This window comes from Bison bison, unplaced genomic scaffold, assembly GCF_000754665.1.
Source record: "Bison bison bison isolate TAMUID 2011002044 unplaced genomic scaffold, Bison_UMD1.0 scf7180017864503, whole genome shotgun sequence".
Lineage (NCBI taxonomy): Eukaryota > Metazoa > Chordata > Mammalia > Artiodactyla > Bovidae > Bison > Bison bison.
In genome coordinates this window covers 2,924,756-2,935,322 of record NW_011495061.1, presented here as the reverse complement: position 1 = coordinate 2,935,322, position 10,567 = coordinate 2,924,756, and the positions used below count along the sequence as shown (strand labels likewise).

General features: G+C 54.9%; 1 protein-coding gene across 1 annotated transcript in view; it reads left to right on the top strand.

Moving 5' to 3' along the window:
- EN2 (engrailed homeobox 2) overlaps positions 1-1,177 on the top strand; it is a 4,104-nt gene extending 2,927 nt beyond the window's left edge. The window contains exon 2 of the mRNA XM_010829263.1: positions 698-1,177. Coding sequence (XP_010827565.1) covers positions 698-1,014 — 317 coding nt within the window. The 3' untranslated portion in view covers positions 1,015-1,177. The remainder of the gene's footprint in view (positions 1-697) is intronic.
- Positions 1,178-10,567: the final 9,390 nt, after the last annotated feature.

Below are 10,567 nucleotides of genomic sequence, written 5' to 3'. Positions count from 1 at the left end.
GGAAGAGTGTGTCGGTGAGAAGTGTGAACCTTCTGCCCAAGGTCAGCAGGGTCCCCCGTGGCCTCCTCAGCTCCTGGGCTGGCAGCAGCGTGTCCCCTCTCCTGGACAGGGGGCTGAGGGGAGACCTGGTGGGGTGAAGGGTGGGAAGCTCCTGCTCCTTCCCCTTAAAGGAAAGGATAGACGTGGGCCCACAGGGCCGGCGGGGGAGGCAGACCCCTCCTGTTCTCGGCACCCACCTGAGGCTGGCTCCCATGGCCCTGGACCAGTGGGGAGACCCCCCTGCACCCGCGGGGCTCTTCCTGCTACTCTGACTGCCCCAACCCCTCCTCCAGTCTGTCCTGCTCATCTCTCTCCCTGCAGCCACCCCATCCTGTCCCCATTCGTGGACAGAACCTCAGGAAAGACTTGAAAAGGCCTGGCCACAGAGTTTTGGGGTTTTTGCTGTCCTGACTTTTCCGTTAAGCCTGCCCTTTACCCCCAACCCCCAAGCCCACCGCTCCTGCAGACTTCCTGGCCCCCCTCCCCGCCCCCTCCACAAGAGCTCCGCCCTGGCCCACCCCAAACCCAGCCCTGCTTTCCTCCAGCCGCCACTGGCTGGGACAGCCTCCTGTGCGGGGTGGCAGCCCCCCCACCTCCAGCGTGCAGGCCGCCGGAGCCCTCCTAACCCGCGCTCTCTGTGTCCACTGTGCCCCCCCAGGTCCCAGATCTCGCAAACCAAAGAAGAAGAACCCCAACAAAGAAGACAAGCGGCCCCGCACGGCCTTTACGGCAGAGCAGCTGCAGCGGCTCAAGGCCGAGTTCCAGACCAACAGGTACCTGACGGAGCAGCGGCGCCAGAGCCTGGCGCAGGAGCTCAGCCTCAACGAGTCGCAGATCAAGATCTGGTTCCAGAACAAGCGTGCCAAGATCAAGAAGGCCACGGGCAGCAAGAACACGCTGGCCGTGCACCTCATGGCGCAGGGCCTGTACAACCACTCCACCACAGCCAAGGAGGGCAAGTCGGACAGCGAGTAGGGCAGGCGGGCGGGCGCCACGTCCCAGCCCACCCTGGCTACATGATGCAATAATTTAAAATCAGAAATCAAGGGCCAGTGTATAAAGATTATACCAGCATTAGTAGTGAAGATGTCGTGTATTAGCTCTGGTTCTGCAATACTCTATGTGTATATAATTTACAGGGGGTGTAAAACCCAAAATATCTGACTATAAAATATTTTTTGAGTTTTTTTATGTTTATGAGATTATGCTAACTTTATGTTGGGTTTGTTTTTGTTTTTTGCAAAGGGGGCTACTTAGGGTTTCATCTTTTTTAATCCCCTAAGTTCCATTGTGGGACATCGGAATTTTTTTTTTTTTAATTTCAAAAGAAGAAAAAATTAAAACAACTTGCTGAAGTCCAAAGATTTTTATTGCTGCATTTCACACGACTGTGAACCGAATAAATAGCTCCTACTTGGTCCTGAGTTCTTCCACTTTGTTTGTGTGGGCTTGATGAGGCCGGCAGGAGGGTCCGCATGCCCAGGCCCGCCACTGCCACCGCAGGGAAGGGGCGGCTGGGCCTTGGTCCGGTGCCCTGCTCCCCGGGGCTGCCTGGGCCGGGCCGCGCCAGCTCCCCTCCTCCCCTCTTCCTGCCTTCCCTCCCTGTCTCCTCGCTGAGGCCTGGCCCGTGCCTCCCTGCATCCTTCCGTCTGCATCTGCGTCGTTGTCCCCTGTCCAGCCGCCTGCCTCCAGCGCCAGACTGTCCCACCTCCGGCTCCGCTCCTCCGAGGCTCAGGGCACCCGTGGCTGGAGGCCCACAGGCTTCGGGGCCGCCCTGTCCCTCCAGACCTGGGCCCAGAAGCTCTCCTGCGGCTCCATCAGCTGCCCAGGCAATGCCCAGGGGGCCCCAGAAACGCAGCCAAGGTCTGCTGGGCTTGCCTCCGGGGCTGTGGAGTCCTGGAGAAGGAGCTGGCGGTTCCCCTCTTTCCTTTTTCTTCACTTTCTTTTCTTTTTTTCTGTTTTTAAAGTGGCCGCTTCTGCTATAGAGAGCATTCTTTCATGGTAAATATGTGTGTGCATGTGTACATATATCTGTGTGTGTGCTTATATACACACAGACGTGTAAGAGTCCACAGTTCTAGAACATGTGGCTACCTTGACTTTTAAAGGAACTCAGAATTCTCCAGGATCTAGAGGAAAGAAGAAAATGTGTAAATAATCATTTCTTATCTCTTTTTGTCTTTTCTTGTTTTTTTTTTTTTTAAATATACATTTTATTTTTTGAAGTGTGGTACAGTGTAAATGAAATATATTCAATATATCCCCACCAAGTACATATATATAAACGAACACATTATCTATATCTTTATCTGTAGCTCCACACTGTCTTCTGTTTATTGTATGGAAAAAGAATTGTGTCCAAATGTCCGTCTGTGCCGGGACAGCCTAGGGGGGTCCCTCGGGCCCTGCCCTGAGGACTGAGGGTGAACTTCTCTCTTTGCCTTAAACCTCTTTATTTCACTGCGATAATAGTTTCACTTTGTACATACTAGCGTAAACCTGTTTTTTTTTTTTTTTTTAAGAAAAAAAAAACTATAAAAGCAAAAGTTGTAATTTAAAATTCTGTGAATAACCATCTGCTGCTTAGGAAACTCAATGAAATGATATGCCTTTTTAGCAGGAAGCAAAGTTTTGGGGTTTTTATTTTTTTATTTTTATTTTTTAGTTTATTACACATGTGCATTTTACAGTCCCAGTAGCAAATATTTATAATCTTATAAGAAATGAATGTTTCTATTTACGACTGTGGTTATCAAAATTGTGAACATTTCCCCTGCATTTTTGTGTGTTGAAATTCTTGAAAGTTACATTAAATAAAAAAAAACACTTTATTGTAAAATATCAGTTGTCCAAGATGGAATGAGTAGGTTTTTTTTTTTAAGTGTGTTTCTGAGCCCAGCTGACCTGCCGTGGTGCTCAGATGCTCAGATCTCTCCCTCCACGGCAGGTGTGCACACGCCTACCTTTGTAGCCAGAGGCATAATTTTTTTTTTAATAATGAAGACACTTTGGATGTCTCCTGTATGAGTACAGAACAACCAAAGGAATTTAAGTACACGTTTCTTTACCAGAAGGAAGTGTTCCAAAGTCCGGCGCTTTTTCTTTGAATAAATATTTAAAATCCTGCAGAACACAACAGGTCTCTGGCCCTGGCTGCTCCCGGACAGAGGCACTCAGCCCCTGGGGAGAGGAGCTCTCACTTGACCTGTGGCAAAGAGGCTCTCCTCCTGTATGTTGGGTTGTTGTCTTTTTCCCCAGAGCACGGACTGACGGACTGATGGCATCCCAAGGCGGATGCAGGGAAAGGACCGGAAGTGGATGGGAGTTTTGACCTTGGGACCTGCAACTCACCTGGCCTCAGAGGACAGCCGACGTGGCCCTGTGAACCCCACTGCTCTATTTCCAAACTCTCTTGGCTACAGTTTTCTTCTCCCAGTAAAAGGAGCTCAGAGACTAGAGAGGGTCGTCTGTTCCCAAGGCGACCGACCTTTTAGGCATTTCCGTTCCACACAGGATTCCCAAGGGGAAGGACGCTGGGCCTCCAGGCAGGAGCTGAGCTGCTCCCGGGTTCTGCAAAGACACGTTCTGGGGTCTTGCTGCAGAGGCTCCGGAGCCTGGTCCCACTGCCTGGTCCCAGGAGCATTAATGGGGCAGGACCACGTCTTCCTTAGCCACCACTGTGCCGCTGTGCAGAGCTGGGGGTTCCTAAAGACAAAACCACACTAGCCCAACTTCTGTTACCTGATTGGCCTCTCCTTCCTTTTAATAAAAAGGTCACATAGCCACATGCAGCAATCATTTTTAGTTTTTGTCTTTCGTCCCACTGGCAAATCATAGGGCTGTTAAGGGGCAATGTATGGTTTTGTAAGGTAATGAGCTCCCCATCCTCAGAGGTGTGCAAGCAGACACTAGGCCTACAGTGGCATAAGTTTTGCTTTTGCTTTTTTCCCCTCTTCCAGTAAGAAATTGGACTAAATGAACTCTCAGACCTTCCAAACGCTGAGATTCTGGTTTTGCTCCTATGTTTATTACATGTTTTTAAATTCTCTCATAACTCATGGAGAGCCACTTCGGTGCACACCAGCCACTTTCACTAGGAGCTGGGCTTCCCTGGTTGCACAGTGGTAAACAATCTGCCTGCCAATGCAAGACAAGAGACACAGGTTCCATCCCTGGGTGGGGAAGATCCCGTGGAGAAGGGAATGGCTACCCACTCCAGTATTCTTGCCTGGAGAATCCCATGGACAGAGGAGCCTGGCGGGCTACAGTCCGTGGGGTCGCAGAGAGTTGGACACAACAAAGTGACTGAGCACAGACAGTGGAGACCAGAGTCAGGCTGCAGGGCAGGCGATGCCCCTTTGTGAAGTCCAGCCACCACTGAGTTCCACCTGGGCCCCCACAGCTCTGCCCAGCTAGGATCTGGATCCAGACTGCAGTACCGGTGACGCCCCACCTGGACCCCATCAGACTGTCACCCCCGCAGCAGGCAGGGTTCCTTTAGGAAGGAAGTCCTTGCGGCTTGCAGCTGCATGGCCCCCACCCTCCGGTTGGCTGTGTCCCCAGGCCTCCTTAGCTGCGCAGAGACTAGGCTGAGGCCTGAGAGCTGAGCATGGACGGTCACAGCCCCCCAGGCCAGTGGAACATGCTCCCCCAAAGGTGCAGGACCAAACACCCAGCAGGATTCCTTGGTGTTTAGACAGCCCTTCCTCCAGCTGCCCAGTGGGGTCGAATAAGTGAGCCTCCACCCTCAGGATGGAGTCAGAATCTGAGGGTCAACACCCACCCAGCGAAGGTCGCAGGAAGTGGACTGCCAAGGGCTTTCTTTAGGGGGCAAAAGTGTGCGCCACCAGTCTGATCTCCGAGAAGGTTCATCGTTCCTGTTTTCCCTTTGTTGAAAAGGGCAAATTGCTGGGGTTTCTGGACCGCTTGGCACAAGTGTGCCCTGGCATGTGACGCATACGGCAAACATCACACACTATATATGCAAATACGCCTGCCGGCCGCGCGGGGCCGGATGCGAGGCCGTGTTTGCTCGCTCCGTCTCGGCTAAAAGTCATTCTGTCTCCCGCTGGTTTAATATCCGACCTCTCCGGTCTCTGCCGGCCCGAGGAAGCTCCCCAAGAGCCCCCAGGAAGGGCCCGGCTTTGCCAAAACCTGCCGCTCGCCAGGCCGGGCTGCCATGCCCCGGGAGATTAATAGCGACTGGCGCCCAAGGCCTCCGGGGAGACTGACCCCCAACTGGCACCCCGCGCCGCCTCCAGGCACCCACTGCAGCCCTGCGCCGGGCCTCGGGGTGGGAACCCCATTTCTGCTCGCTTCTCTCTCCTATCAGGGCCGAGGGCGAGGCCTCTGGCTTCAAGAGCAGGCGGGCGGGGTGGGCTGGGTGGTGGGCGAGGGGCAGCCGAAGGCAGGCCTAGCTTTGCGCTGAGTCCCGCGACCCCGTGGGCCGCCCTTTGCTGGGGGGCGACCCGCGCGCGCGCGCGGTGCCTGCGCCTTGAGCTCCAGGGCGCACGACGGGAGCGGGGCTGCGCAAGCCCGAGTAGGTCATTCATACTTTCATTATTAATCTCAGATAGTTCATTCTGTTTATGCTCTCCGCTCAGAGCAAATAAAAACCCATTCTTGAAATCGCCTGAAATGTAATAATAGTCATTAAAGTGACTCCTCATTATGAGATTTAATCGAGTGGTCCGCTGCACGCCTGGCCTGGCTGCTGAGGCTGACGAGGACCGCGTTATTATTATTGTTGTTATTGTTGTTGTTAGCCTCCTGCTTAACCATCGGGGTGACTGACTACCTCGTCATCTTAGGCCAGCCCAGGGGCAGTGGGGAGCCCCAAGAGTCTCTGGAACAGGTGTGGCCCAGCTTGCTGCCCTGCCGAGCTGGGCCCCAGCCCTCGCCAGGCCCCGGCAGCGCCTCTGGGCGGAGGGAGGGAGTCCCCAGACCCCCTAGGCGCCCCGCATCCCAGGGAACGCTAGGACCAGAGCCCCAGCCTCGCCCCATTGGCGGTCCCTCCCCACCCCTCCTTCCAGGGCCGAGCCTAGAGCTTTGCCCAGAACAAAGAGTGGCGGAGACCTGCCTCCTCGGCCGCCTTTTCGCCCCCTCAGGCTGGAAGGCGTCCCAGAGAGCCCGCACCCCCAGCCCAGTCTCCCCGGAGACACCCGGGGAGGGAAGAAGAGCACGGGGCCTCAGTGGACCGCGTCCGCAGAGGGGGCCCGAGTGGGGAGCGCGGCCGGGAGGGGCCCGCCCCAGCCCCCGCCCGGGGGTCCTCCGTGGGGCAGAGGGCGGGTGGGGGTCACCGCGGGCGCGGACCGTCTGGAGGGCTGGGCCGGGCGGGCGCGCGGCCCCATCTGTCGCGCTGAGAAACTTGGCCGCGCGGTCCGAGCGCGCGGCCTGAGCCTTTCAGCCGGCGCGTTCGGGTTCGCTCCTCCGCCAGCCTTTGCTGCGAGAGGACTGTCAGGCTCTGCGCCGGGCTTTGCCCTCCGCCTCCCCCGGCCCTACCCCCTCCGCTAACTGCCCTTTCTCCCCCCTCCCTGCTTTTCTCTCCTCTCTGGATGGGTAATCACAGGCTCCAGCTGCCAGGCGTGCCTCGAGGAGTTGCTGCCCGGCGTGCCTCGAGGAGTTGCTGCCCGTTTCGGGGGTCTGCCGCCCCTCGCAGCTCCCTCTAACTTCGCCAGGACTCCGGCCCGGGCTCTCCGGCCTCATGGAGCCGCCGTGGTGGGTCCGTCCGAGTTTCCCCTTTAGGCCACAACTTTCTCCCGAGGATTTTGATTCACACTTCCCCCCAACAAAATGTGAATCCGGAAAGCTGCGTTTCTTTGGGTTCAGAAAGTGGGGGGACACGGCAGGGTCAGCAGCCTTTTGCAGAATTTACTCCTGTGGAGGCCGGTTCCATGCCTCTGCTACTGTGAGAAAGGTACCTGGATAAGTAACTCAGAGGCTGTCAGTTTTAAGTCTCAGATTGTGCCCCGCCCCCAGTGCCAAAACTTCTGGGTTAAATTGGGCAGATTTCAGTCTCTAGGAGGAACGACTGACATGTTAATTTCCAAACACCTGTTTCTTAGGGCTTCCCTGGTGGCTCAGTGGTAAAGAATCTGCCTGCCAGTGCAGAAGTTACAATAGACACAGGTTTGATCCCTGGGTCAGGAAGATCTCCTGGAGAAGGAAATGGCAGCCCACTCCAGTATTCTTGCCTGGAGAATCCCATGGACAGAGGAGCCTGGTGGGCTACAGTCCACGGGGTGGCAAAGAGTCGGACACGACTTAGCTACTGAGCAACAGCAAATTTGTTTGGCTCAAGACTGAAGCCCGCTAAGAAAGCATTAGGCTGAGTTTCCCGACATGTGCAGGCTCAGCACATGAAGTTCCATATTTTTTCATGCAAATACTTACACAACAGCACTTCTTCTCACTGAAAGAAACTTGGGGCAAGGGAAGGGCTGAGTTTTGTGAACAGGCAGTCCTGTGCCCTGAAGCCCAATCATTCATGTCTCAGGCAGAAAGAATTGCTACCTAACAGGCTCCCTGCAAGGGGGTGTTTATGAGGAAAAGAACAGAAGCCTGTGGCACAGAACAGCGCTTGCTAGGTGGGCAGTCACACTCTCCTCCTTTAGGGGAAACTTGTACTCAGCTCCCTGGGCCTGACTTTGGTAACGCCGCCAGCACTTCTGCCATGCCAGGCGGCCTCTACATAACGGCTGAGGGGAAGGGGGAGATGATGAAATATTCACGTGGCTGTCAAAAGCGGAACAGAGATGGGAGCACTCCTACCAGAGAGCCGCAGGAGTCCCGTCAGCACTTTCTAGAATCAGGAGCCCCTTCTCCTTCCAAACACAGCTAGGTGTGCCCTTTGTGATCACAGGGCTCAAAAGCATAGGCAGTCCCATTCGTATCAGGCTCTTTCCCCCAGGCTTTCCCCACAAAATGAGCAAGATACTGTGCCTTGGGTTTCCTACGGAGGCTCAGCAACTTCACACACCACTCCCTTCTCCATTCCAATTGATAATCACCACACGGAGCAGTGAGCCTCAGTCACCAGGAGACATGGGTGGACGCGGTGCCTAGGAGGTGGGTGCCCAGTGAGACGGCAGGGGCTGGGAGGAGGCCTGGGAGTCCCCCCTGCACCCCACCCCACCCGCGCATCACAGCCACCCCAACAACCACTCTTCCTCCCAGAGCCAGCCTCCTGCTCCTGGTGCAATGAGCTGTTTTGTCTAAATAGTGAAGGGTCTAAGTACCCCCTTTGAAATTAATTGCTGTTCCTACAGCTAAAAGCATAACAGGCTTTGATTACATGCTAACCAGAATGAAACATAATCCTGAGCTAATTATGTGGAGATAATTTTATAATTATATCATTCAGTTGAAGAAGTGATATGTTGTTAACCTCCCATTTCAACAAGACTGATGATTTAAAATAAAGATGGTCCTAAATTTGGACCTTTAAAAAAAAGTATCAGGGCTGCCTCTTGGTTTTTGCACATGGAGAAAGTGAGTTTCAACTCAGTCTACCTAGGGTTTGCACCTGCGTGCACCCCCACCCGGGGGTTGGGGGGAACCCTGGGAGACCTCGGACAAAGGGGGCTGTCCAAGGAGGCGAGGTGGCCTAGGGCCAATCTGCTCTCAAAAGCTCAGGAAGCCCATCTGCATTTCTATTCTGTCCGGCTGGCTTGGGGAAGAAACACCCAAAGACTGGCGACCCCGGAGAGTGCAGAGTCTCAGAGACACTGTCCAGTGGGGTGTCAACAGAGCCTGGCAGCCTGGGGTGAAGGTCAAAAGCCAGCCATGCCTGCAGGGGGTTTACTTCCTCTCCCAACACGAGTGCCTGCAGGGGTGCCCCTGACCGAAGCCTGGCCAGGGTCCCCTCCCCCTGCCCGCCCCCGCACAAGCCTCCTGGGAGGCCCTTGTGGCCCAGGGCGGGAGGTATTAGGAGGTGCCCCCCTGGGGCCTCAAGGCCTGTCCTGCGGTCAGGCTGGCCTTCCCCGCAGTTCCGGGGAGTTCGCCAAGGGCTGGAGGGCCAGAACTCGGCATCTGCATGCAGAGTTCAATTCTGATTCCTTCGAGGTGGTCAGAGGTCAGCCAGACACGGCCCTTTGGGGCACTGAGAGTGCCCTCGAATTTTTTTTTCTTTTTGGTGGTTGCACAGGGCCTCAAAGTGGGCGATTCCTGGGTGACATGTCAGCTCGCCGAGAAGAAGGCGGCTTTTACGCAGCAAAGGGAGCGCCCCGGTGGATTTCGAGCCCCAGGGGAGAATGAATGTAATACAGACCCACAGAGCCACAAGCCCACAGCCCCGGACGCCACGCGTGGGGGTAACAACGGCTCTTGTGCCTGGAACCCCGCGAGGCGCCCAGCCCAGCTCAGAGCTGGCTGGGTGGATGCACATTTCCACGCAGGTGAGGGCGCCGGGACAAGCCCAGGCCGGGCCGGGTGGCTGCCTCCGCACCGCGAGGTGCGGCTCCCTCCCTTCCCCCTACAGGGGCGTTTCATTTGCACCTTTAAAAAAAAAAAAATGCTTCCTAGTCAAACTTGAATATGCAATGAGGCGCCGGAGCTTTGTGGCGGAAATATAATTAAACTGGTGGAAGATGTAAAAGATGAAGACTGAGGATGACATCAGGCCGATTTCACACTTGGCAGTCGGATAGCTGGGCCCAAGCCGCGCTCTCGCCACGCAAGGCAGATCAAAGTACCCTGCCACCGCTCCAAAGGGGAAAGGGGACTTAAGTATGCTAATCCCCAGGACAAATATATTTTAATCTTGTTAGAATACAAGTTAATGCTGCAGCTCAGTGGCTGAACTTGGTCAGACTGTAGAGATCCATTTTTATTTTAGCTATGAATGAGGTAGACCTCCTGGTTTATTCATAGGTAGTAAAAAGTACATTTACAAAACGAACCCCTCTTCGGGCGAGACTGCGTGGTCACCCCCACCTTGAGCTTTCTTTGCCGGGAGGGCGGGGAAATTCCGGAGGCTCCCGGATGGAGGTGGGATGATCCCTGATAACCATTCGGCTCTCTCCCATCCCTCCCTGCATCCACACCAGAGCCTCCTGCCCAGGAAAGGAACTCAGCTCATTCGACGGAGAAGGAACGGGGAGACTCTGGAATTAATTAAAAGATTCTCCAAAGCAATGTGCTTCCCTTTAGGCCTGGGGTCTGACAACCAAACCAATTCCTTTCCATCAGCCCTCTCCCTTTAATTTTTACAACGTCAGTTTTCATTACTATTAATTATTTGCCGAGCTCCGACTGCACATTCGCTACTGCCCTGGTTAGCAGCAAGGCTGCAGGTTCCTGACTGCCTAAGTTCCAGTTTCTGCTCCGCGTCCGAGCTGTGCAGGCATGCGTGTGTAAGATGTGCGGTGGGCTGAGAAGGAGGGGTGTCAGCCTGTAGGGCCGCGTCAAATAAAACTGTCCTGGCAAAACTTGGAGATTATCGCAGGCGTATCTGTGCCTCTGACTGCGTGCATGAGACAGACAGAGCTTGAGCGCTCGCCGGCGAGCCCACCACGAGGTCGCAGAAGGT